This window comes from Mustelus asterias, chromosome 8 (assembly GCF_964213995.1).
Source record: "Mustelus asterias chromosome 8, sMusAst1.hap1.1, whole genome shotgun sequence".
Lineage (NCBI taxonomy): Eukaryota > Metazoa > Chordata > Chondrichthyes > Carcharhiniformes > Triakidae > Mustelus > Mustelus asterias.
Genome location: NC_135808.1, coordinates 94,482,088 through 94,509,639, shown reverse-complemented (window position 1 = coordinate 94,509,639; position 27,552 = coordinate 94,482,088). Strand labels below are relative to the sequence as shown.

The following is a 27,552-nucleotide window of genomic DNA, read 5'->3' as shown; positions in this document are numbered from 1 at the left end:
CACATTCTTTCATGTTTCCCCTACATTTTTTTTCACCTACAACCTTGGCAGAGGTTTCTAATGCAATCAGGTGCATTTTAGAATTGGCTTTCAGAATTTATCAGAGCATTGTGACACCCCCTTTTAATTACCCCCTAACCAATTTTTCACTCGCATCACTAGTTTTCTCCCTGCACACAAATAAATCTGCACCTGGAGCTGTGCATAATTAAGACAAATAGCTGACCCTGGAAATTGGGTGCAAACAGCACTCTCCCATTTGTAAATGTCAGTCTAAATCCTGTTTCTAGCTATTTGGACATAAACTGCACCCATGTCAAAAACACTTAATTGCCTCTGTAAACTCTAACAAATGAGATGAAATTCAGCAAACAGAAAACATGTATTCAAATTGACAATCTTTTCACACCAAGTGGAATATTTGACACAGCTGCCTTGATGAGAACTGGTAAGCTGTAGTTGACAGCTGGTGGTGAGTTCATACTTCAGATCCAGAGCCTCACAAGGGATGTTGGAAAAAATGCAAGTCCTCCTTACATCAAATTTTGAGTTATAACAATGCATTTTAACTGTAAATTATTCAGCGTCATTCAGAAAATAATTTGTTTCTTTTTACAATTCCTTCAAATCTCAGTGTATAAACATGATGTATACTGCAAATTGTTCGGTGTGGCTCTGCCCTGCTCCTGCAATCTTGAGCTCAAGTTGATGCCTCTGTTCCAGATCCAAGAATAAATTGTCATTCTTTATGTTTGAGCATTACTGAGTTGCAGTATCAGTTGGTTTGACTGGTTTGATACTTTATGCACAAATCAAATAGAAATTTAACTTGAGGAATTCAGATCTAAGCTCTGCATTCACATTTCTTATTGCATTAAGCTCTTCACTGCAAACTTTTACTGAAATTTCTGTCTCTTCACTTACGCAGGCAGAAGTGAGGTGAGATACAGGTCTGAAGTGGGTGTGCTAAAACAAAATGCAGCTATAAAAACTGGCCCACTTTTGATGAAATTGCACCGATAAATTACCTTGGAACACATTACTATATTTTTCAGCTTAGAATAACACGGATATCTCATACATAAGACAAGAACATTGATTAAAAACAGGAATTTGAAAATCACTTATTGAACCACTTTGCTTACCTTAGTTAATAGTACATGCTGCACATTCTTGAAACTTGAAAAATCTGAAAGCGAGGATGATTGTTCCAGAGAGGACAATGCTCCTGTGGTATCTAGAATCTAAACACATTACAGATTATTGCAGTATCACCATGTGGAGAGAGAAATTTCATTTTTTTTACTGTGAGGAAGATGGAGCAGTTGTGTTTTTGCTTTTGTGCTCATCAATTTGATGGATGTGTGCGTGTTGAGGAATAGAACACCTTCCATTTTAGTCACTTCAGTCATTCAGTGTCAGTATCAATCACTCACAGGCCAAAGTCCACTCCATTAGTTAGTTTATTTATTAGTATCATAAATAGGCTTACATTAACACTGAATTGAAGTAACTATGAAAATCCCTTGATCACCACACTCTGGCACCTGTTCGGGTACACAGAGAGAATTTAGCAAAACCAATGCACCTAGGCAGCACGTCTTTCAGACAGTGGGAGGAAACCGGAGCACCTGGAGGAAACCCACGCAGCACGAGAAGAACGTGCAGACTCTGCACAGACTTTGACCCAAGCTGGGAATCAAACATTTTCAGTTCTTATTTCATTAGTATACATTTGAAATCATTTCATTTCAAGGAAGTAGTAGTATAATGTAAATACATTTCCGGAAAGAGAGGCGTTTGTGGTATAAGATGGAGGTGAGAAGGTTCTAGCTACATTGGGTTGAATTTCCTTTTCCTAAAAGAAAACCTATATTAATATTGTAATTGAAAAAGTCTCAGGATGTCAACTGAGAAAAAATATACCAATGATGTATTTACTTCAGTCATCAATAAATTCAAACTGATCATAATGTAGAGAGACATTTTAGAATATTATAGCCATGTCAGCTGTGTAATTGAAAATTTCATTAAGGCCCTAAATTAAACTGCTCCCCACAAAAAGAAACAAGTGATTTATGGTACAACTAATGTGTTTATGTAGATGCAGTACTCTGTAATTAACAAATAGTGCAAGAGCTTGGCAAAATCAGGGTTTAATACATTGACTGTTTTGATTTGCCATGTCTTCTTCTCTATCACTCAGAGATCAGATTATTGTGGCAAAATAATCAAACTTCAAGGCAAGTATTGTATCTTGAATACTTGTCCTTCTTACAGTTAAATTAGATTATTTGCATCACCATACAGCTGCAGTAAGTGCAGAGAATATTTTCAATACAAACTTCAAGTGCTCAAAGTGTTGTGAAGATTTTTTTTGGATGCAGTTATTGTCCAAATAATCTAAATGTTGACATGTTTGGGTCTGAGACTGGTATCTATATGGAGTGATTGGGGTCAGCATACCAGTTTTATTGCCAACTCTGCACTGATTTCAGTTCAGGTGTAACAAAATTTAGCTCAAGTACGAGTACATATAAGTGAAGAAAATGGTCTACCAGCATCCAAATACCTGGTAAATGTTGTTATTAAAACCCAATAGGATAGCTTACTCTTTTACTAATGATTAAAACATTTAAACTTCATTTTGTATCAGTTGTTATGAAGCCAAAATGCTGTGATGTTAACTCCTTGATGTGGTGTGGTTACTTGCTGCTCATAAATCAATTTGTGCAACTTCAGACCAGATTTATATAACAAACTCTATGGGGGAAATTTTCCCATCCCGTCCGCCTTGGGAATTGTAGCGGGGTGGGGGAGGGTTTGGAGGGAGGGGGTTTGGAGGACCATGCAAAAGTCAGTTGATCTCCGGTGGGATTTTCTGAATTTGGGGCGAGCGTGGCCGTAAAATCCCGCCCTTTGTCAATATAAAACAACTGCCACTTTCAATCAATGCAAAATATTGAGTATAACTGGCTTATACAAAAACTGGTAATATAATACTTTTACAAATACATGTAAATACTAACAAGCCTTTCTGTGCATGTGTAATTGTTACAATCAGATGAGAAGGTGGTGACTCTCTATTCAACCTCCTTGATTGGTCACAACAAAGGTTTAAGTTTTTTTTAACGAGGATGTACCTTTTGTAGGTATTTAACGATTTAAGCTGTATAAATAGTCATTTGATAGTACGGAACTTCAATATTGTTGACAAAGAGACGTTGAAGTTTTTCGGTTTGCATTCATCAGGATGATTCATAAGAATACCAGTATAAGGGGAAGACAACAATTTATATCATGTATGAAAAGAGTATGTTGTTTGGTTGGCAAGTGGACTCTGATTGATTGAGGCGTTGCCAAGGAGAATGCACCAGTTGATGGTGAAATTCAGAAGTTCACAGGAGCTGCAACACATCTTGTCCATGCTGACCCAACGACACCCAGGTGCCTACCCTTTTTAATCCCATCTTCCTGCACATGGCCCATAGCTCTGCAGCTCCAGGTGCCTTTTAAAGTAGTTTAGGGTCTCTGCCTCCACCACCAACTCAGGCAGCAAATTCCAGACACCCACTACCCTCTCTGTAAAAAACCTTTTCCTCATGTCCCCTGTAATCATTTCCCACTTAGCTGGAATCCATGACCCCTGGTCATTGTACTCTCTGTAAGAAGTCTCACAACACCAGGTTAAAGTCCAACAGGTTTATTTGGTAGCAAATACCATAAGCTTTCGGAGCAATGCTCCTTCGTCAGATGGAGTGGTCTCTGGTCTCCACATCATATTGTACTCTCCGCCAGAGGAAACAAGTTAAGAACATAAGAACTAGGAGCAGGAATAGGCCATTTGACCCCTCGAGCTTGCTTCGCCATTCAATAAGATCATGGTTGACCTTCTCATGGACTCAGCTCCACTTACCCGCCCACTCACTATAACCCTTAATTCCTTTACTGTTCAAAAATCGATCTATCATTGCCCTAAAAACATTCAACGAGGTAGCCTCAACTGATTCACTGGGCAGGGAATTCCACAGATTCACAACCCTTTGGGTGAAGAAGTTCCTCCTCATCTTGGCCATAAATCTGCTCCCCCTTATTTTGAGGCTATGCCCCCTAGTTCTGGTTTCACCTGCTAGTGGAATACAACCTCCTTGCTTCTACCTCATCTATTCCCTTCATAATTTTCGAAAATGCTTCGATAAGATCCCCCTTCTATAAGATCCCCCCTCATTTTTCTAAATTCCAATGAGTATAGTCCCAGTTTACTTCCTCATAACCAACCCTCTCAACTCTAGAATTAACCTAGTGAATCTCCTCTGCACCCCCTCCTGTGCCAGTATATCCGTTCTCAAATAAGGAGACCAAAACTGTACACAGTACTCTAGGTGTGGCCTCATCAGCACCTTATACAGCTGTAACATAACTTTCCTGTTTTTAATCTCCATCCCTCTAGCAATGAAGGACAAAATTCCATTTGTCTTAATCACGTGCTGCACCTGCAAACCAAGCTTTTGTGATTCATGCACAAGGAAACCAAGGTCCCTCTGCACAGCAGCATGCTGCAATTTTTTTACCATTTAAATAATAGTCCATTTTGTTATTCCGACCAAACTGGATGACCTCACATTTACCAACATTGCACTCCATCTGCCAGACCCTTGCCTACTCACTTAAACTATCTCTATCCCTTTGCCGACATTCAGTATCCTCTGCACATTTTGCTTTGCCACTCATCTTAGTGTCATCTGCGAACTTTGACACACTACACTTGGTCCCCAACTCCAAATCCTCTCTGTAAATTGTAAACAATTGCAGCCCAACACTGATCCCTGAAGCACACCACTAGTCACTGATCGCCAACCAGAAAAACACCCATTTATCCACACTCTTTGCTTTCTGTTGGTTAACAAGTCCTCTATCCATGCTAATACATTACCCATAATGCCGTGCACATTTATCTTATGCACAAGCCTTTTGTGTGGCACCTTGTCGAGTGCCTTCTGGAAATCCAGATACACCACATCCAACGGTTCCCTGTTGTTCACCGCACTCATAATGTCCTCATAAAATTCCGCTAGATTAGTTAAACATGACCTGCCTTTCATGAACCCATGCTGTGTCTTCCCATTGGAACAATTTCTATCCTGATATCTCGCTATTTCTTCCTTGATGATAGATTCAAGCATTTTCCCCACTACAGAAGTTAAGCTAACCGGCCTATAGTTACCTGCCTTTTGTCTACCTCCTTTTTTAAACAGTAGCATCACATTTGCTGTTTTCCAATCTGCTGGAGCTGCCCCAGAGTCCAGCAAATTTTGGTAAATTACCACAAGTGCATTTGCTAATTCCCCCGTCATATCTTTTAGTATCCTGGGATGCATTCCATCAGGACCAGGAGACTTGTCTACCTTTAGCCCCATTAGCTCACCTAACACTGCTTCTCTAGTAATAATGATCGTTTCTAGGTCTTCACCTGCCACAGCCTTCTTGTCATCGATTTTTGGCATGTTATTTGTGTTTTCCACTGTGAAAACCGACACAAAATACCTGTTCAATGCCTCAGCCATTTCCTCATTTCCTGTTATTAAATCCTCCTTCTCATCCTCTAAAGGACCAATGTTTACCTTAGCCACTCTTTTTATATATTTGTAGAAACTTTTGCCATCTATTTTTAGATTCTGAGCTCGTTTACTCTCATAATCTATCTTACTTTTCTTTATAGCTTTTTCGTGGCTGCTGATCTTTAAAGATTTCCCAATCCTTTAGTTTCTCACTAAGCTTTGCCACTTTGTATGCATTTTCTTTCAATTTGATACCCTCCTCTATTTCCTTAGATATCCATGGCTGATTATCCCTCTTTCTAGTCATTCCTTATCACTGGTATATAAGTTCCTCCTGTCTCCTCTATCACTATCCATCACAATTTTGTATACGTCAATTATGTCACCGCTCAGCCATCTCTGTTCTAAGGAAAACAATCCCAACCTCTCTAATCTCTCCTCGTAGTCACAGTTCTCCAGCCCTGGCAACATTCTAGTAAATCTTCTCTGCACTCTCTCCAGGGCAATTACTTCCTTCCTGTAACGTGGTGACGAGAACTGCACACAATATTCCAGTTGTGGCCTCACCAATATATCATACAGTTCCATCATTATATCCCTATGTTTGTATTCTATACATCCGCCATGAAGGAGAGCATTCCATATGCCTTCTCTACAGCCTTATTTACCTGTACTGCTGTAAGGACCTGTGCACTTTCATGCCAAGATTTCTCACTTCATTTACCCCTCTCAGTATATTCCCATTTATCGTGTATTCCCTTTTACTATTTGACCTCCCTAAATGCATTGCCTCACACTTATCAGAGTTGAACTCCATCTGCCACTTTCCTGCCCACTCTACCAACCCATCCGTATAATTTTGGAGCTTACAGCTATCCTCTAGACTATCCACTATGCGGCCAATTTTTGTGTCGTCTGCACATTTCCCAATCGCGTCCACCGTATTCAAGTTTAAATTGTTAATATATGTTTAAAAAAACAGCAGGGGTCCCAACACCTGTGAATAGAACAATGACTACTACTGATATAGTCATTGCATCCTATTATAGCCATCAATAACTGGTTGATATTGGATCTGAAATATTATATTTAAGCAATGCACGCAGACACAAATACCACTATGGGCACATGGACAAATTCCTAAGAATAATGCAACAAATCTTTTCTATCAAGATTCAAAGACAGAGGCCGATTAGACGCAAAATAATACCAAAATCGATTATAAAATAGAGAACCTATCATTAGCACTGCAGTTCTTGCCAATCACACTAACACAGCAGACCTTTACTAGGATAGCTTACATTAGCTTCATTTGAGTGATGATAACAACCTGTCAGAAAAGCTAGAATAAATCCAGAGTGCATTTGATTACATTTTTGTCATTGCACAATCACATTTGGCCATTAGGTTTAAACAAAATCTCATTTCACTCTCAGGCACAAGATGAATTATGGATTAGCCACAAAATCTTCATATATTTAACTTTTCAAATGATATTCAATGATTTTTCTGTTTTAATAGAATATTAATATAAACTGATAAGTAATCACAGCCAGACATTTCAAATGATTTTTTACAAAACAGTTTGCAGCTGAACATTTGATTGCAGCACTGAGGTGATCATTATTTATCCCAGGCTTTAAAAACTCTGGTTGTAAATTTGGACAGGGCTTGAAAATGGGCGCAGATATTGCAATGTATAATTAACTCGTGCCCTTTGTCTCTGATGCAGGCAGCATGCAAACTAAGTGCTGTCTGTTGATTTGCAAGGCAGCTGCATGCAGCCAATGCTAAATGCTGTTGAGAGAGCTGCATGTCTCAGTGGGAGGTGCAAGATTGTGCACATTAGCACCATTCAAAGCTAGCTTGTACTGCTTAAAGTCAGACTGCCCCCCTTAAAGGAAAGCGTGTTTTCTGGTTGAAGCAAATCCTAAAAGTCATTCTGCAATTGATCATGGCCAGGATAAGGCACATGGATGGCATATTATGGCAGAGAACAGGCTCCTAGGATTCTGCAGGAATTGATGCAGAGGGTGGAGAGGAGAAGAGATGTTTGTTTTCTATTTCCTCAAACTGTGCAAATGCAGTGGGAGCAGATTACCTGGTGGTCAGTCCCAGGCGGTTAGCCCCAAAGAACTGGATGTAGTGCTGCAAGAAGTTCAAGGAACTCACAAACAATCAAGGTCAGTGAATACATCTTCAAATGTCATATCCCACCAACTATACACCAGACTCACACCCTATTATCCACCTACCACAATCTCTACCAGTCACAACTAAGATGTGGAGATGCCGGTGTTGGATTGGGTTGGGCACAGTAAGAAGTCTCACAAAACCAGGTTAAAGTCCAACGGGTTTATTTGGAATCACGAGTTTTCGGAGCACTGCTCCTTTATCAGGTGAGTGTCTGTGTCAATATGTGCGATCTTCTTGGAGATCCTCTCCACTTTGAACCGGCGGTTTGCGGTGTCAATAGTAGCCATGATGTGAAGATGCCGGTGTTGGACTGGGGTGGGCACAGTAAGACGTCTCACAACACCAGGTTAAAGTCCAACAGGTTTGACTCACCTGATGAAGGAGCAGCGCTCTGAAAGCTCGTGATTCCAAATGAACCTGTTGGACTTTAACCTGGTGTTGAGAGACTTCTTTCTGTCACAACTAATACCATAGCTTCACTTGATCCCATGAAAAGCCAGGAGCTACAGAGCTAAATTTCATGACCAGCACCATCTTCTCCATTCCTTTCTCCTTAATATTTCAAGGTTTGTAAACAAGTTTGGCATTATCCTACTTTTCCCATTATCCTTTTGACCTTAGATGTATCTGACATTATAGGCCCCAGCTCCTCACTTTTCTTTCTCAATCACAGATGGGACTGCCTTGGTAACTTAAGTTGTGGGTGTACAAGACATTCCTTCATTCAAATTGGTGAGGGCAAAAAAAGATTACATAAAAGGCTTAAGGAAAATATAAGTGACACGAGTACAAGAGTCATTCTCCAGAGGGGATCAGGGACATGCCCTTCTCCCAAGAAAAGAGAGTTTTTAACATTTGATTTTTAAAAAAACTTCATTCATAGGATATGGGCATCGTTGTCCATCCCTAATTGCCCTTAGATGGCGGTGGTGTATTTGACAGAAATTTAAATTCTACAACAAGTACAGGTATTATATTCTTTCATGAAATCCATTCTACCACAGTTAACTGATACACTCTCCTTTTAAACCACTTCAGTTTAGAGATGCTCTCCAACAAACCTGATCAGTTTAAGCAGGTATTCAACTCCCTCATATTGTGTTGGAATTTGTTTGCTTAATAAAGTTCACATAGGCACCTCCAGTTAACATCTTATCAGCACTGGTCTTTGGATTCTATTTTACCCCTCTCTCCAGGAGTACTCTTGGGTTTCCTTCCATTTCTCTTATCTTCCTTCCCAGCTCCATTCTCAGAAATCCTTCCCTTCCCCTTATCCAGTAGTGCCACACTCAGTCTTACTCTCCCCTCCAAATATTAGGATCCCTTCTCCGTCAGCTCCTATGTCCATTTATTGTTCCTCTGGTTTTGATCATCATTGGAGGAATCTCCCAATCTCTTGAGAACTTCAAAAACAGTGTGCAACGACATTCAAAGTCGCATAAGAACAACAGGGCATGTGAATGTACAAATCATGATCTAAAATGCTGAATGCCTGCATTGAATGTGATGAAAGGACTGAATATAGTTGGTATAGAGCCCTGGAATGGTACTAAAGATACCAAGTGCTTTAATATTATGAAACTTGAGTTTATAAAGAAAGAAAACAAGTTCATTGAGCACGTTTTATTGTTCTATTAAGAAATACATGTTATTAGATAATGGATAGCTGGAAATTCTTGTGAATCTTCTTTCATGAGATTATGTTTGTGATCTTAAGACACTAACAAGCCGCATAAATCAATTTTTTTCTGGAAGTAGCCTAAATTTTACACAGCGCTGCTAACAACAGGAAGCTCTTTCAGGCCAATGGATTCATATTTGGCTTCTACAAGTAATTGTAGAAGTTGCTTAGTAATCGGATAGACCTCGACATCATTTAAAAAAGTATTTTCCTAACATTTGATCAAGACTTCCTTCATCTGATGCTTGCATTGGCACTGAATTCTAGAGCTATTGGTCCTTTCTCAAAATCAACACAGTTGGGGCAAGTTATTTTATTGTACATTTCCACCATTCACAGTACTTAATTCAGAGTTTAACAGGAATAATTGCCTTTCATACAGAACTGTTAAGTGTCCAAGTTATATTGATCAAGTAGTTTAAAGCAAACATACAATGGTCATTAACACTGATTATGGAAACCCGTATTAACTATTCTTTGCCCAGTTGAAAAAACTGCTCAAAATTTTCAGAAGACGACAATTGGATTGTTAAGGTTTAGTTATTAGTGTCACAAATTGGCTTACATTAACACTGCAATGAAGTTAATGTGAAAATCCCCTAGTTGCCACACTCCGGCGCCTGTTTGGGTACACTGAGGGAGAATTTAGCATGACAATGCATCTAACCAGCATGTCTTTCAGACTGTGGGAGGAAACAGGAGCACCCGGAGGGAACGCACATGGGGAGAACATGCAGACTCTGCACAGGCAGTGACCCAAGCAGGGAATTGAACTCAGGTGCTGTGAGACAGTTATGCTAACCACTGTGCCACCATGCTGCCCTGATTGATACATATTTCAAGAGCTTTCAGGTACCACAATAAGTTTAGCGAGATGGTGTTGTTTAATTTAGAACAACCTGAAATTTGAGGATATTTCATTCTGCTCATTTGAAAAAGAAATAGATGTGATCTATTCTGCTGGCCTTTATGCTTTGGGGGAGGAGGAATGTGTTTTATGATGGGGTGATAGTCCCTTTTCCGAAAAAAAGATTTCTGGTAAAGCACCTGGTTGCCAGTAAAACATCATGTGACCAAGTTGCCTGGGAGATGAATGATAGAATAGCAAAGGGTCAAAAAAGCTGTTCAAAGGGGTGACTAGACTGTGTGTGCTTGGTTCTGTTTCAAGCCAGTTTTTTGAGTTTGGAACAATCTCACTGCAGAACAGGGTACATCTCTTCCAGCAGAGTTCACTTGAAACTCCAAGTGATGGCTAAAAGAGTTTAAAATTCTTGTTAACTGATGGGACTCCTAACAGTGAGTTTCACTTCTATATATAGCCAAGCTGAGAAGAGAGAGTTTATATGCAAAACTTCAGAGTTAAAGAGTACTATAAACAAGAGAGTTGTGAATTGACGTGGCCACACTTAAGACGTTAGCGATGCCTGTGTTGAACTGGGAGTCTACAGCTGTGGGGAGGTTGGAGGAGTTTTGAAGTGAAAATCTTGTCTGAAGTAAGTGGAAGACCCAAGAAATCTCAACCTTCGAAGAACCTTCGAAGTTGTATTCAGACCAACTGATCAATCTTGTAATTTCAGATAAGTATCTGAATCAGTATCTAAATTAAATGGTTATAGAAGGAAAGGTGTGTTAGGAAGTTCCTTTTAAAGTGTAAGTAACTGTGTTCATTGTACTTCTAATACCTTTAGTGTAACTAACTATTTAAGATAGAACTTAGTTATTAGCATTCATGTTTTTGATATGTATTATAAAATTATTTTGATTTAGACTGTGAACCTTGTTGTTTCATACTTTTAGCAATGAGTTGGGGTTTGGATTCTCAAAAAATAAACATGTTGCTGGTCTTTACCAAGATCATAATACCATATGAGATAGGTTCTTTACGTTAAACAGTTTAGGGAGGACCAGGAATCTATGAAGCAAATTGGTGGTTCATACAGGTCCACTTCAAACATTCGAAAGAGAACAGATGGTTTCCTGGAAGAACCTGATATTGCTGCAGATAAATAGTAGCTGAGATGTTGGGTCACACGCATGATGATTACTATGGTTTCCTGGAAATTCATTTTGGAGATGGCAAAGAATTTCTCAGAATCAGCCTCATTTGGAAGATTACATGCTGCTTGTGAGTAGAGCAATTTGGGGTCATGAATCTTAATTATAGTGTTAGAAGGGACAGGCATGATGATCAGCTGGGCACTTCCTGTGTAATTTTTATATATATGCTGATGTATGCATTGGATTTCACAGTGTTCATTTTACACATTTAGATATCAATAGTTAAAAAGATACTGCATATGTACAAAATGCATATCTGAAAATCATTCAAAAGTCATTCTTTGCTAGATTTTTCAGTTAAATTCCATAAAGGTTGCATTTGACAAATTATCAAGTACTGCTTCCTTAACAACCATGGCTATGGAGCAGTCCTATAAAAAAGTTCACTTAACATTAAATCATTGCTGTAATTATATTGAATGTTTGACACTCAACCTTTATCACAAAACTGCCTCATTAGCACAATAGGTTAGGCAGCTTTCAAACCATTGGAATGGCAACAGCATTGAATGAGATCAACGTCCTTACCTCACTAGAATGAGAGCTGGATGGTACAGGATAAGGAGTAACTGCCATTTGATTAACCGCATCTTCATTCCTGCATAAAGTAAGAAAGTAATTCAAAAATACAATTCTAAAAAATATTACATAGAGCCTTGGTGAGGCCACACCTGGAGCACTGTGTATAGTCTTGCTGTCCTTACTCAAGGAAGGCTATATTTGCCTGAGTGGAAGCACAAAGACAGTTCACTGGACTGACTCCTGGGATGACAGGGTTGTCCTAGAAGGAGAGATTGAGCAGACTAGTCCTGTATTCCCCAGAAATTAGATGAGAGGTGATCTGAAATATTAAAAATTCTAAGCGTTTGATAGGGTAGATGCAGGGAGGATGTTTCCTCTGGCACGGTGTCTAGAATCAGGGGCCACAATCACAACTTAGGACAAAGATTTGCAGAAATTTCTTTACTCAAAAAGTTGTGAACCTTTGGCATTCTCTACCCTGAGAGCTGTGGGAAGAGTATATTCAAGACAGAGATCAATAGATTTTTGGACACTCATGGAATCAAGGCGTATGTGGATAGTGTGGGCGGCACGGATGGCACAGTGGTTAGCACTGCTGCCTCACAGCGCCTGGGACCCGGGTTCGATTCCAGGTTTGGGTCGCTGTCAGTGTGAAGTCTGCACATTCTCCCCGTGTCTGTGTGGGTTTCCTCCCACAGTCCAAAGATGTGCAGGTTAGGTGGATTGGCCATGCTAAATTCTCCCTCAGTGTACCCAAACAGGTGCCGGAATGTGGCAACTAGAGGATTTTCACCGTAACTTCATTGCAGTCTTAATGTAAGCCTACTTGTGACACTAATAAATAAACTTAAAACTTAAGATGGTTTAGTGAATGATGGAACAGCCTGAAAGGCTAAAGAGCCTATTCTTGCCCTTTTTTATGGTCTAAAGAAATATTCATAAACATCTTTCACATTCATTTATAGCAAAAAGCACCATTAGATTGCAAAACTTGGATGAGCAGCTGGAGTTCATACATGGAGTTCATACATACAGAAAGGATGTGGAAAAGATTGAAAGGGTGCAGAGGAGATTTACAAGGATGTTGCCTGGATTGAGTGGCATGCCTTATGAGGATAGGCTGAGGGAGCTCGGTCTTTTCTCCTTGGAGAAACGTAGGATGAGAGGAGACCTAATAGAGGTATATAAGATGTTGAGAGGCATAGATCGGGTGGACTCTCAGAGGCTTTTTCCCAGGGTGGAAATAGCTGCTACGAGAGGATACAGGTTTAAGGTGCTGGGGGGTAGGTACAGGGGAAATGTTAGGGGGAAGTTTTTCACACAGAGGGTGGTGGGCGAGTGGAATTGGCTGCCGTCAGTGGTGGTGGAGGCAAACTCAATAGGGTCTTTTAAGAGACTCCTGGATGAGTACATGGGACTTAATAGGATGGAGGGTTATAGGTAGGCCTAAAAGGTAGCGATATGTTCGGCACAACTTGTGGGGCCGCAGGGCCTGTTTTTGTGCTGTAGTTTTTTTATGTTTCTATATCATTCTGCTCATTTTTACATCCAATTGGTGTATCTAAATAAATAATTGAATGGCAGATCCAAATTAAATAATTATAGATGTGGGGCTTAAGTATGTTATGTGTAAGAATTGGCCGAAGCTAATGATCCCCATTAATCTATTCTGATGTTTAGATCAGAGTAATGATCAAAGCTCATGAACAGAAAATACAGACAATACATCACAAGCCGTTTGATAGGAGGATGTCAAAGTCTTTCCCCAGAATAAAGATAGATTGTAAAAAGGAAGAGTGAAAGAGGCTGGATAAATTAACAGTGGAAGTATTACAACGTTTTAATAAACCTAAATTAAAAGCAAAATAATGCAGATGCTGGAATCTGAAACAAAAACAGAAAATGCTGGAAAATCTCAGCAGGTCTGACAGCATCTGTGGGGAGAGAATAGAGCCAACGTTTCGAGTCTAGATGACCCAGAGCAGACGAAGGGTCATCTAGACTCGAAACGTCGGCTCTATTCTCTCCCCACAGATGCTGTCGGACCTGCTGATATTTTCCAGCATTTTCTGTTTTTATTGTAATTAACCTAAATATTTAGTTAATAATATATCAGTAGTTGGATCATATTAGAATTAAGCTTTATAAGAAACCAGATTAATGAGGTGAAACAAGGACAAAAATGCTGATGAAATCACATGTAAATTTGGTGACTATCCAAAAATGTTTTTAAAGCTAATGATGTGTACCTCACAGCTCACAGAAGTGCAAATGGAGCATATGATCAGCTCTAGGTATGACCATTTAAAAACATTTTAACGTAGGTACGACACTTTGTTTGATTTAAATCTGGTGCAGCTTTCTCAAATGACTAAAATGAAAAGTTAATGCTAGTCATGGGCAGGTGGGGCAATAGCAGCATAACATGGGGAGGTGGTGGCACAGTGGTAATGTCATTGGACGAGTCATCGAAAGGCCCAGGGTAATGCTCTGGGCAAAAGACTTCAAATCCCATCAGGGTAACTGGTGGGATTTAAATGCAATTAATACATTTGGAATGTAAAGCTAGTCACTAAGACCATGAGCACCGAATTTTGCAAGGACACTTCTGATTCACTGATGCCCTTTAGGAAAGGAAATTTGCCATCTTTATCTAGTCTGGCCCATGTGTCACTCTGGACCCACAGCAAGGTGATTTAAAAAGCCCTCTGAAATGGCCTAGCAAACCGTTTAGTTCAAAGGCAATTAGGAATGGGCAACAAATGCTGACCTTGCCAACATCAGCCAAAAAAAGAATGAAGGAACATATACCTGTAGACCTCCAATATCTGATGCATAGAAAGATATAGAATCATAGAATCCTTACAGTACAGAAAGAGGCCACTTGGCCCATCAATCCCACCCAGGCCCCATCTCCATAACCCCATGTATTTACCCTGCTCTTCTCCCTGACACTAAGGTGCAATTTAGCATGGCCAATCAACCTAACCCACACATCTTTGGACAGTGGAAGGAATCAGGAGCACCCGGAGGAAACCCACGTGCAAACTCCATGCAGTTAGCCGAGGCCAGATTGAACCAAGGTCACTGGCGCTGTGAGGCAGCAGTGCTAACCACTATGCCGCCTTGGTAGAAAAAACAAATGAACATAAAACAAAATTAATTAACCAATCCAAGTAAATTAGCAAGTGGGTTTTAATCATATATTTTGTAGTAACTGATAATTTCATTTGTTGTATCAAAAAAGTAAGATTGACCAACTTATGAACAGAAACAAATTAGCATATCTATAAACTGGATACAGACAATAAGAATAAGGAAACATCTTTGTTTTGAAAGGAATCATCAGTGATATTCTTCAGTGCTGAAGGTGGCGAATGAAAAGAATTCTCCAGTATGCTAGGCAATTACCTTTGCTTGTATACTCATTTAGCAAAACAAACCCTGTGACACTAGGGGACTGCTGCACTGAAATTCAATCTTTCACATTTCTCTCTCTCTCCATCCCCTGCATAACACCGTTGCTTCTCCCAAATGTTCTCTGCAGACCAGAAATTACTCTAGTTGTAAGGGTCTGAACAAATAAAGCATTTAGAAAATCAGGTATTCACACTTGGCCAGAAACATACTAAAATAGCTTTCTACAGTTTGCAGTGTCTTAGTGGCAGTAGATGAGCTAACAACTGTTTGGATATGTTGTCCTTTGCAGCTCACTCAAGTCACATTAAGGCATTGGGTGCACAATTATATGTCAAACTCAGTGATGAAAGGAGCCTTTTTTGTGTGCATGTGTAACTGGTGATATAATTCAGCTAGCATGATGCAGCTGTCTTTAATGTTAGTCCCAATACCATCAGTTCTTTGCTTAGATTCTATATTTCAAATACTGCTAACAGCACAGCCTGCAACGACAATCTTCTTCATATTTTATACAACTGTCAAATTCTCAAAATGCACCACAATAAAATGATAAAGCATCACACACTTTGCTTAACTGCTTTCTTTGTGATTAAAGGACTACTCTAAATTTTGAACATTTTGTTCCAAATATGTTAGTCTGTAAGAAACCAAAGGTGGATTGGTTTGTAACACAACCTCTTCAATGTGTTTTTGTGCCATTTGGAGCATGGTTATACACAGGACCATTTGTGATGTAGTTATGGAAGACAATCTGTGTTGAATGTAGAGGAGACTGCATTTAGAGTTAAGGTACAGTAGCAGACTGCTGAACAGAAGATATTTCAATTTATGCTTCACAAGAAACCAGTTGGCTGCTGTTATTGGTGGAATACCATTAGCCTTCATCTGTTCAGACCCTCACTTCTACATACATTCTGTGATCCTTGACCCATACTGTCATTAGCCTGAGCATTCAAAACATCATATTTCTCAGTTTCCGTGCTGTAAGGAAAGTCATCTGCACACATGTAAATATTTTAAAAGACATATTTTTTTTTAGCAAATCCAATGTGCAGATTTGTTTAATTATCTGAATTAGTTCGAGGAAAGTACCATGATTTTTTATCAATGCAGGCCGTTAAACACCCTTTATGACTACCGTATGTCAAGAACGCTAAGGGATGCTAACAATTCCTGTAAAATGAGTCAACGGGCTGCAAGAGGAAAATCAACACACACTAAATCAGTGAGAAAAAGCCCAGCAGGATATATGAACAGGGTGAAGACAGTCACCCAAATCAGAAATCTGTGCATGAATACATTTAGCATAAGAAACAAAACAAATTAGAAGCATAAATTGGATTAATGGGTATTATGTAGTAATCATTTCAGAGGCTTGGGGATGATATTGGGCAAGCAGCTCATGCTTGAACTTTAGTGAAATTTGGTCCTCAAGACTCATCAGCATTCCATATGAAGATTTCAATGCTGGACCACCTGTCTCACCGGCAACTATGCTCTGTACATCCTGGGAGAGGCAACTGGAACAGGCTACAGCAAGATTGGAGTGCATGCTCATACCCACTAAAGACATCAGTATATACATTCAAATAGGAAGATGCTTACTATAACACCTCCAGGCCCCACCTTAATTTCAATCCCCTTTAAGGAAAGAAATATAATGAAATTCATGCCTCAAGGAGATGTCAGTCTTTCAGGAGTTTTGCTACAATGCTATGATCCCTATAGACACTGGTGAGGCTTGCTTCAGTGGAGCTGGATTTGGGGCACAGGAGTAGGTTGAGCATTTGTGCATGAATATCCCTCATCCTCTCCTGGAAAAGAGCCCACTGGATGCCCTTGTGCACCAGGAAGCATTTCCTGGTGAATATCCACAGCTGTATTTCCTTCCACCATGATATTTGCAACTTTTACTTTCTCTGAGTCATGCTTTTCCTGACTCCTTCCCACTCTTGCTTTGACATCTGGATGTAGCAGATCCAGGTGTGACTTGGGCCTCCTATCTATCAGTAATTCAGCTGGTGAGAGCCCTGTTGTTATTTGTGGCACAATACAATACTGGAACAAGAATCGTGAGAGCTTGATTCCCAAAGTATCACCTACCATTCTCCTCAATCCTACTTTTAGCGTCTGAACAGCTTGTTTGGCTAAACCATTTGAAGCTGGATGAAAGGGCACATGGTGTATTCCATTTCTTTGCACAAACTCTTGGAACAAACACTCGTAAATGTTGCACCATTATCGGAAACAAGAGAATCCAGTAAACCATGGGTTGTAAAAGCTTTTTCCAATCCCCTACCTCAAATCTTGCTGTAGCCTGTTCCAGTTGCCTCTCCCAGGATGTACAGAGCATAGTTGCCGGTGAGACAGGTGGTCCAGCATTGAAATCTTCTTATGGAATGCTGATGAATCTTGAGGACCAAATTTCACTAAAGTTCAAGCATGAGCTGCTTGCCCAATATCATCCCCAAGCCTCTGAAATGATTACTACATAATACCCATTAATCCAATTTATGCTTCTAATTTGTTTTGTTCCTTATGCTAAATGTATTCATGCACAGATTTCTGATTTGGGTGGCTTTTGCTACCAAATAAACCTGTTGGACTTTAACCTGGTGTTATTAAACTTCTTACTGTGTTTACCCCAGTCCAACGCCGGCATCTCCACATTGTAAAAACTTGGCATAAGTTCTCTCTTGTAATGGAAGCTGTGACGTTGTTCATGATATGTACTTCTGACAATTTAGAATGCATGTCCATAATGCCTAGAAAAATGTGATCCATGAAAGGCTCTGCAAAGTCCACATGAAGCCTAGATCGCGGACACTCACATCACTCCCATGGTTGTTGTGGTGCTGGTGGTGCCATCTTCTGGTTGATCTGGCACACAGAACAAGATTTCACCCTGTTCTCCAAGTCCGGATACACATTAGGCCATCAAACATACAAACTGGTTAAACTTTTCATTCAGGAGACACCCGAATGGGCCTCATAAACTTCATCCAAGTCTTGTGAATGACCAGGGTGGGGGGAGCGGGGCGAAACCACTCTGGACACTTAGCTCATCTTTCAGCTTTGCATATGGTCTCAGTGCATCTTTCAGCTTTGCATACAATCTCAGTTTATCGTCCCCCATAACAGTAGGCCAACGCTGTATAAGAAATCTCTTCACCTGGGAAAGAACAGGGTCCAAGTCCATCCACTGCTTAATGTGTTTAGCATTCACTGGAGAATGTGAAAGTCGCTCAAGCAAGAAAATTGTCTCTGGAAGAAATAATGTCTTGATGGGCATGTTTGGTAAAGGAAGATGACTCAGTGCTTTTGCCTTTGCATTGTCCTTCTCTGACCTGTACATGATGTTATACCAGTAGCTGATAAGGTGAGAGTCCAGCACTGTATTCTCGCCGAGGACGTGGGAGGAATGCACTTGGAGTCACTCATCAACAGCTTATGGTTGGTACATATAGTAAATGAATGACCATGAAGATACTAATGAAACCATTTCACAGTGTAAACAATGGCTAGACCTTCCTTGTCTAGCTGCGAATATCCCTTCTCTGCTGTCATTGTACATGATGCAAAACTAATGGGTTTTTCTGACCCGTTCTCCAACAGATGAGAGATTACTGCCCCAACACCCAAGGCATCACCTGACAGAATGAATTCTGTCTTGACCAAAGGGAACCAGCAGATTGGCTGATGGTAGCAGCACTTTCGTGTCCTTAAAAGCTTTCTTTTTCGCTGATTCCCATTTCCATTTTGTTTCTTTGTGAAGCAGCAGGTACAGTGGCGCCAACACTGTTTAAAGGTCTGGCAGAAACTTCCTGTAGTAATTTACAATGCCCAGAAATGACCTGAGCTCAGACACACTTCTGGGGTTTGGAGCTTCCTTGATAGCTCTGCCTTTGTTTTCCACTGGGGTAAACCATGCTCTGTGACTTTCTGACCCAAATATTCCATCCTCTGTTCCTGGAAGATGCACTTGCTACACTTCAGGCACAGCCCTGCCTCTGAAGATTTTGAACTTTAAACTTTAAAAAACATTTGATCCAGTTTGCTCTGATGCTCCTTCTTAGTTTTCCAAATGTTGTCCAACTAAACTGCTACATGAGAAATCCCCTGCAACGGATTGTCCTCTGTAAAACCGCCAGACTGGCGGATGCCCCAAAAACCAGTCAGCTGTATTTGAACAAACCCTTGTGAGTATTGATTGTGACATACTGTTTTGAGTCATCCTCTAACAAAAGTTGCTAGTTGGTGCAGCTCATGTCAAGTTTTGAGAACGCCTTGCCTCCTGCAAGGTTTGAAATTAGATCTTCCACCCATGGCAATGGGTAAGCACCTAGCTTAGAGGCCTGATTAATGGTAAGTTTGTAATCCCTGAATATGCACACAGTACCATCACTTCTAAGAACTGGAACAATTGGAGCTTCCCAAAACGATAACGGAATAAGCTGAATGACTCCAAGCCTCTGCAGTTGCTCCAACTCCTCCTCCACTTTGCCTTTCATGACGTAGGACACTGTCCTGGGCTTGTAAAATGAGGGTTAGCCGAAGGATCAGTGAACAACTTAACTGTAGTGCTGCGCAATGTACCCAGTTCATCTTTGAAAACCTCAGAATATTTCTGAATTACATCCTCTGTCACCTGTGAGAGCTTAATTTCACCCCAGTTCAACAGAATTGTACTGAGCCAGTCATGCCTTAGTAAACTAGGCCCTTTCCCTTTTACCAGCAGGAGACATTTTCTTGCTTCTTAGCTGTTGTATGCAATGTCCACCTCAAGCAATGGTAAAGCCTCTCCAGCATACGTTCAAAGTTGGATCCTTGCCTGAGTAAGGGCTGTCACCTGCCTAGAACACAAGTCGTTCTGTCGGTCTCCTCACTAATTACAGATGTAGAGGCTGCCTTGTCCATCTCCATCTTGAATGTTTTCCATTGACCTCCACTGCAGTATAGATAGGATCTGCATGGCCCTCACTCACATGAAACATATTCCAAGAGTGCTACTCTGCCTGGTCTAAGCCTTCTAGGTGATGATTCGCTGACTGAGGTTTTTTTTGAATTTGAATTTCCCTGCTCAGCCTTCAATTTGCTCTTAGCACCCCTGCATTTCTCAGCTAAATGACCCTTTTCGTTGCAATGGTGACAACAGTGCCCATAAATTTGCAATGATTTACATAGTGTCCGTCCACACTTGAAACATTACTCTGTTTTCACCATCTTGCTTGCAGCCTTAGAAATCTTAGAAACCCTACAGCACAGAAAGAGGCCATTCAGCCCATCGAGTCTGCACCGACCACAATCCCACCCAGGCCCTACCCCCATATCCCTACATATTTACCCACTAATCCCTCTAACCTATGCATCCCAGGACACTAAGGGGCAATTTTAGCATGGCCAATCAACCTAACCCGCACATCTTTGGACTGTGGGAGGAAACCGGAGCACCCGGAGGAAACCCACGCAGACACGAGGAGAATGTGCAAACTCCACACAGACAGTGACCTGAGCCGGGAATCGAACCCAGGTCCCTGGAGCTGTGAAGCAGCAGTACTAACCACTGTGCTACCGTGCCGTCCTCTTTCTTTATTTGATGCACTGCACTCACCTGTGCAGTGCTATTGGCCTTTTGAATATCTTTTGCATTGCTGGCAGCCATTTTCATGCCCTGAGAAATTTCTAATGCCTTCTTGATAGTCAGTGTGGCTTCTCCCAACAAACAGTGCTGAATGCTATCTTCATTAATGCCACAGACTAATCTGTCCCATCGCATGTCCTCCAATACTGCTCCAAAGTTGGTTTAATTTAGCAATACAGTTAGTTATGGACTGTCCCGTCTTCTGAAAATGACTATGGAACTTGAACCGCTGGACATTCACCAAGGGCTTAGGGTTGTGGGGACTCTGAACAAGTGCAACTAAATCTGCAAATGAAATGTCCTTCAGTTACAGTGGTGCTGCTAAATTCCTCACTAGCTTATAAGTCTTCACCCCACACACTCGGGAGAATTGAGCGCTTTTTAACTTCATTTATCAAGGTGTTCTAACCTTTCCATATATTCAGTCCAGTCCCCCTTCTCTTCCACAAACTCACTGATAGTCCTGAACATCCTCATGGCGCTGCTAACCTGAACTCATGAACCCGCTGATCAGAGCCCTCAACTGCCACTCATGTTGCAAACTAGCTACTCAATGTGCAAATCTCCGTAGCGCCAGGCTAAACCCTGAATTTCTATTTCCCTTTTCTTTTGCCATTTTCGCCTCATCACCGGAAAGATGTGGTACTTGGCCATAAAAAAGGTAGTCAAATGCATTGTGATATTCAATCTTCTTTACTTATAAAAATATTGAAATACAATACAGCTTGGATTCAGAACTGGGGGCAAATAGTTACATAGGTCCCCTGTGGTAAAACTAGACCTGCAAAAGCCTATGCTACCGATGACACCAGTCGAGTATATCAGGCATGCTAGAGACATTAGTACATACATTCAGATAGGAGATGTTTACTATATCACTCTATAACACCAACATTTTCCAAAAAGGAATATTTTCCAATGAAAGATGCCAAAACTGATTGCAGGGAAGGGTTGATGTAAATGCAGCTGATGTGGCTGTCATTTGTAATAAGCTTTGTGCTTAAGTAAAGCAGGCTTGTACTGAATGGATCCATTAGCATGTATAAGATTTCATTACTAAATCAGATGCACACAGAATTTAAAGTAAGTTTTAAAGATATCAAAGCCCTATTTTAACTCCCAGTGAGAGTTATGCAGACAAGAGCTTAGGCGGATGTGAAACTCTCCAGTCCTCAGCAGAATGTGTCCAGCAGAATTTAACTCTCAGTCCTCCTAGACATGGCTCATGTCAGATTTCAGCCCCTACCCTGTGGGATTTTGGGCAGGCAACTAGCACTTCTTGTCAGATTGTGGCATAAAGGTCCACGAGGGTCAAGTAACTAGTCAAGAAGGGGATCGGCAGGCATCATTGTTAAAGGAGGAAGCGTTCAGCATGTGGGGTCCAAGATTTCCTTGTTGGCCCTGGAGTAACACTCCTGTTCTTCACAGTCCACAAGGCAACTAAAAACAATAAAAATGTCCCAATATTTTAGAGCTCTTCTTGCCCCAGATCCCTTGTCCTTCAGGTTCTACTATAAACATCAGCAGACGATTGACTGTTGGGGAGGAGTAAAGGAGACACAATTCAATGAAAGTTGGTAAACAGCCCTGAACAGGGGAGACGATGGCCTAATGATATCACTAGACTATTAATCCAGAAACTCGGCTAATGTTCTGGGGACTCAGGTTTGAATCCCACCAATTGCAGATGGTGGAATTTGAATTCAATCTATTGATGACCATGAAACCATTGTCAATTGTTCGAAAAACCCATCAGGTTCACTAATGTCCTTTAGGGAAGGAAATCTACCGTCCTTACCTGTTCTGGCCTACATGTGACTCCAGAGTCACAGCAATGTGGTTGACTCTCAACTGCCCTCCAAGGGCAATAAATGCTGGCCAATGCCCATACCCGGCAAATGAGTAAAAAAAACTAATATGGACAATAGGCCCATCAACAAAATATCAGAGTGAGTGAAATAGCAATGATCTAGACATATCAGTGTTTTAAATTGGCTGGAAGCAGCTTATGAAATAATGAAAATACTTAAATTTTATTAAAGGTTCAGATTTAGAATGTATTAGCTGCATCTGATTTTGATTGATTCATTCTGAACATAACTACATGACATTGTTCTACACAAACTAGTTCATGAATGAATATCTTCCATTCTTTGATGGGATGTGGATGTTGCTAAAGAGGCCAGCATTTATTGCCCAATGGGAATTGCCCTTGGGAAGGTGCTGGTGAGCTGCCTTCTTGAACCACTGCAGTCCACATGATGAAGGTACACCCACAGTGCTGTTAGGAAAGGAGTTCCAGGATTTTTCACCTAACAGCAGTGAAAGAATGGTGATACAGTTCCAGGTCAGGATTGTGTGTGGCTTGGAGGGGGACTTGCAGGGTGGTGGTGTTCCTATGCATCTGCTGTCCTTGTCCTTCCAGGTGATCGAGGTCACAGGTTTGGAGGATGCTGTCAAAGAAGTCTTGATGAGTTGCTGCAGTGCATCTTGCAGCTAATACACACTGCTGTCACTGTACATTAAGTGGTGGATAGGGTGCCAATCAAGTGGGCTGCTTTGTTCTGGATACTGTTAAGCTTCTTGAGTGTTGGAACTGTACTTATTCAGAAAGGTGGAGAATATTCCATCAAAATCCTGATTTGTGCCTTGTATACAATGGACAGTCTTTGGGGGTCAGGAGGTGAGTTACTCGCCACAGAATTGCCAGCCTCTGACTTGCTCTTGTAGCCACAGTATTTATACGGCTGGTCCAGTTCAGTTTCTAGTCAATGTAACCCTCAGAATGTTGATAGTGAGGGTTTCCTCAATGGTATGCCAAGGGGCGATAGTTAATGTCTCGCTTGTTGGACATGGTCATTGCCAGGTATTTGTGTGGTGTAACTGTTACTTGCCTCTTCTCAGCCCAAGCTTGGACATTGTTCAGGTCTTGCTGAATTTAGACATGGACTGTTTCAGTATATGAGGAGTCACGAACGGTGCTGAACATTATGTAATTATCCTTGGACAACCCCACTTCTAACATTATGATGGAGAGAAAGCCACTGATGAAGCAGCTGAAGATGCTTGGGCTTAGGAAATTACCCTGAGGAATGCCTGCAATGATGTTCTGGGACTGAGATGATTGACGTCCAACAACCACAACCTTTGTGCCAGGTATGGCTTCAATTGAAGTGTTTTCCTGTTGATTCCCATTGACACCAGTTTTGCTCGGGATCCTTCATGTCATACTTGGTCAAATGCTGCCTTCATTTCAAGGGCGGTGGCTCCCACCTCACCTCTGGAATTCAGCTATTTGTCTATGTTGGGACCAAAGTAATAATGAGGTCAAGAGCTGAATGGCCCTAGCGGCACCCAAACTGAGCATCAGTGAACAAGTTATTGCTGAACAAGTGTCGCTAGATAGAACTGTTGAGGGCACCTTCCATCACTTTGATGATGATTGAGTGTAGCCTGAAGGGGTGGGAATTGGCTGGGTTAGATTTGTGCTGCTTTTTTGTGGACAGGACATAACCTGGGCAACTTTCCATATTTCCGGATAAATGCCAGTGTTGTAGCTGCACTGGAACAGTTTGGCTAAGGGCACTGCGTGTTCTGGAGCACAAGTGCTCAGATTTTGCTGGAATGTTGTCAGAGCCCAAAGCCTTTCCAATGCATTCATCCGTTTCTTGATATCACCTGGGGTGAATTTAATTGGCTGAAGACTGGCATCTGTGATGCTGGAGACCTCAGAAAAAGGCTGAGTTGGATCATCCACTCAGCCCTTCTTGCTGAAGATGGTTGCAAATCCTTCAGCCTTGTTGTTTGCACTGAAATGCTGGGCTCCCCCATCATTGAGGATTGGGGCATTTGTGGAACCTGTAAACAGTGAACCAAGGTCAATGAAGGGTACAGTTGAGTTTGGAACAGCAGGAATAATAAGTCATCATAGCAGAATTTTACTAGCATTTCCAATTTGTATATGCAATTCATTTTGAGTGCAACTGATGATTCATATTTTTCACTGAAATAAGAAGTGGACCTGAGATCCTACTTTTCCTTGGTTTCTGACTTGATTACTAATCAGATAAAACGATACCTGTTCAACGAGGGAAACACTATTACCTTATCAGAACTATCTTGACATTGGATGGAGCATTCTTAATAATTGCTGATGCATTTTGATGGCTTCTTCCATAAAGTATTTGGCTATTAATCTGTAAAATTGAAAAGAGCCAGTGAATAACAGTTATAAAAGATGCTAGTTACAAGCTACTAAAATAAAGAAACACAGTAATTCTGAGTAGTTTCTATTTATAGAACGTTATTACACGATATTCCAGAAAATCTTTTAACACAACCCGAGGTCTAAGATGGGAGAAATGCAGTTAAAATAAATTGAAGAAATTGACAAATGAACTCAAGTGCAAGTTACCGAAGGCTGACCAAAAGGTCAGTGAGGACAGAAATAATGTATGAGTCCAGCAAAAGCAGATAATGCTGGAAAATCTCGGCAGGCCTGACAGCATCTGTGGAGAGAGTAGACCTAACGTTTTGAGTCTGGATGATGCTTCATCTGACAAAGGATTTTCCAGATTCCAGTATTCGCAGTATTTTGCTTTTGCCATGTACGAGTGCAGGATAGGATTTAAGCACAATTTAAACTCTGAACAAATGGGTGGATATGCAGGGTGGAAAATGCAAGGCCAGATAGGAAGACATCAAGGGAATAATGAATAAGGTTTCTGCAGCAGCAGGGCTGAAGCAGCCAATTTTGATGATATGATGTGTTTGAACCGCAGCTCTGGATGGAATAGAACACCAAAGTGGGGTGGACTAGGTGGCAAAGGGGTGATGTTCCTATTGGGGGTGAGAGTGCCAGGGGGCGGGGCAAACATGATTGGTTTGGTCTTTCCAATGTTCAATTGGGAAGAAATTCAAATGCATCCATGACTTAATAATGATTGCAAATATTTATTTGATGTTATGCAGGAAGATGAATTAGAATTTAATCTGTTGACATCTCAGAATATAGACAAGGAAGTCTATTACAGAAAATAATGTACTCTAAAGGACACTGGCCAACATCTGTATCAGAATTTCTTAATTAAAATTCACTTCAGCAAATTAAAACTCAATTATTATAGCAGTGTGCACCATTTATAAGATTCACAGCAGGAACTAACCAAGTTTCCTTAGGCAGCACCTTCCAAACCCACAACAATATCATCTAGAAGAGCAAGGGCAGCAGGTATCTGGGAACACTATCATCTGGAGGTCTCCCTCCAAGTCACTCACCATCCTGACTTGAAATATATCATGATGTGGAGATGCCAGCGTTGGACTGGACTTGAAATGTATCACCATTCTTTCACAGTCACTGGGTCAAAATCCTGGAATTCCCTCTCCAATAGCGCTATGGGTGCAGTCACTCTCACCTGATGAAGGAGCAGCGCTCCGAAAGCTCGTGCTACCAAATAAACCCGTTGGACTTTAACCTGGTATTGTGAGACTTCTTACCGTGCCCACCCCAGTCCAACACCGGCATCTCCACATTATGGATGCACCTACACCTCAGGGACTACAGAGGTTCAAGAAGGCAATCACCTTCTCAAGAACATTTTAGGATGGGCAATAAATTCTGGCCTAGCCAGCAACACCCACATCCCATAAATTAATTTTTAAAAATCCCACAGTTGTTTTACAAATGTGCAGGCACATTATTTAGATGTTGGAAACCTTATGCTATTGGTAATTTAATTTGTGTGTGTCACGAAGAAGTTATTCTATTCGCACATTGCTTATGTTGCACATGTCATTTGAGTAACAATAAAACTGACTGATTGAGCACACAAACTCAGTGCAGTATAATTCAACAATAGGTGTCCGAATTTGACTCTTCACCTATTTTCTGCTCAACAGGGCTTGAGGACTCCTCAAAATGATAGTAAATGGAATACTTTCTGAAATGCAGCCACTTGTAGGCAAGTCTGGCAGCCAATTGAAACACAGCAATGGGCGGCACGGTAGCACAGTGGTTAGCACTGCTGCTTCACAGCTCCAGGGACCTGGGTTCGATTCCCGGCTCAGGTCACTGTCTGTGTGGAGTTTGTACATTCTCCTTGTGTCTGCGTGGGTTTCCTCCGGGTGCTCCGGTTTCCTCCCACAGTCCAAAGATGTGCGGGTTAGGTTGATTGGCCATGCTAAAATTGCCCCTTAGTGTCCTGAGATGCGTAGGTTAGAGGGATTAGTGGGTAAAATATGTAGGGATATGGGGGTAGGGCCTGGGTGGGATTGTGGTCGGTGCAGACTCGATGGGCCGAATGGCCTCTTTCTGTACTGTAGGGTTTCTATGATTTCTATGAAGTCCCATAAAAAGCAGTAAAACAAATGACCAGTTTATCTGTTTTGGTGGGATCAGTTGAAACATAAATATCGATTAGATCATCAAGAGAACTATGCTCTTCCTTTTAAAAAAAACTATGGATATTTTACAT

At 41.0% G+C, this 27,552-nt stretch overlaps 1 protein-coding gene across 1 annotated transcript in view; it reads right to left on the bottom strand.

Moving 5' to 3' along the window:
• The window catches only part of patj (PATJ crumbs cell polarity complex component), a 364,256-nt gene that overhangs the window by 95,609 nt on the left and 241,095 nt on the right, over positions 1–27,552 (bottom strand). The window contains exons 31-33 of the mRNA XM_078218535.1: positions 25,181–25,272; positions 12,022–12,091; positions 1,146–1,244 (exon numbers count right to left, since the gene is read on the bottom strand). Coding sequence (XP_078074661.1) covers positions 1,146–1,244; positions 12,022–12,091; positions 25,181–25,272 — 261 coding nt within the window. The remainder of the gene's footprint in view (positions 1–1,145; positions 1,245–12,021; positions 12,092–25,180; positions 25,273–27,552) is intronic.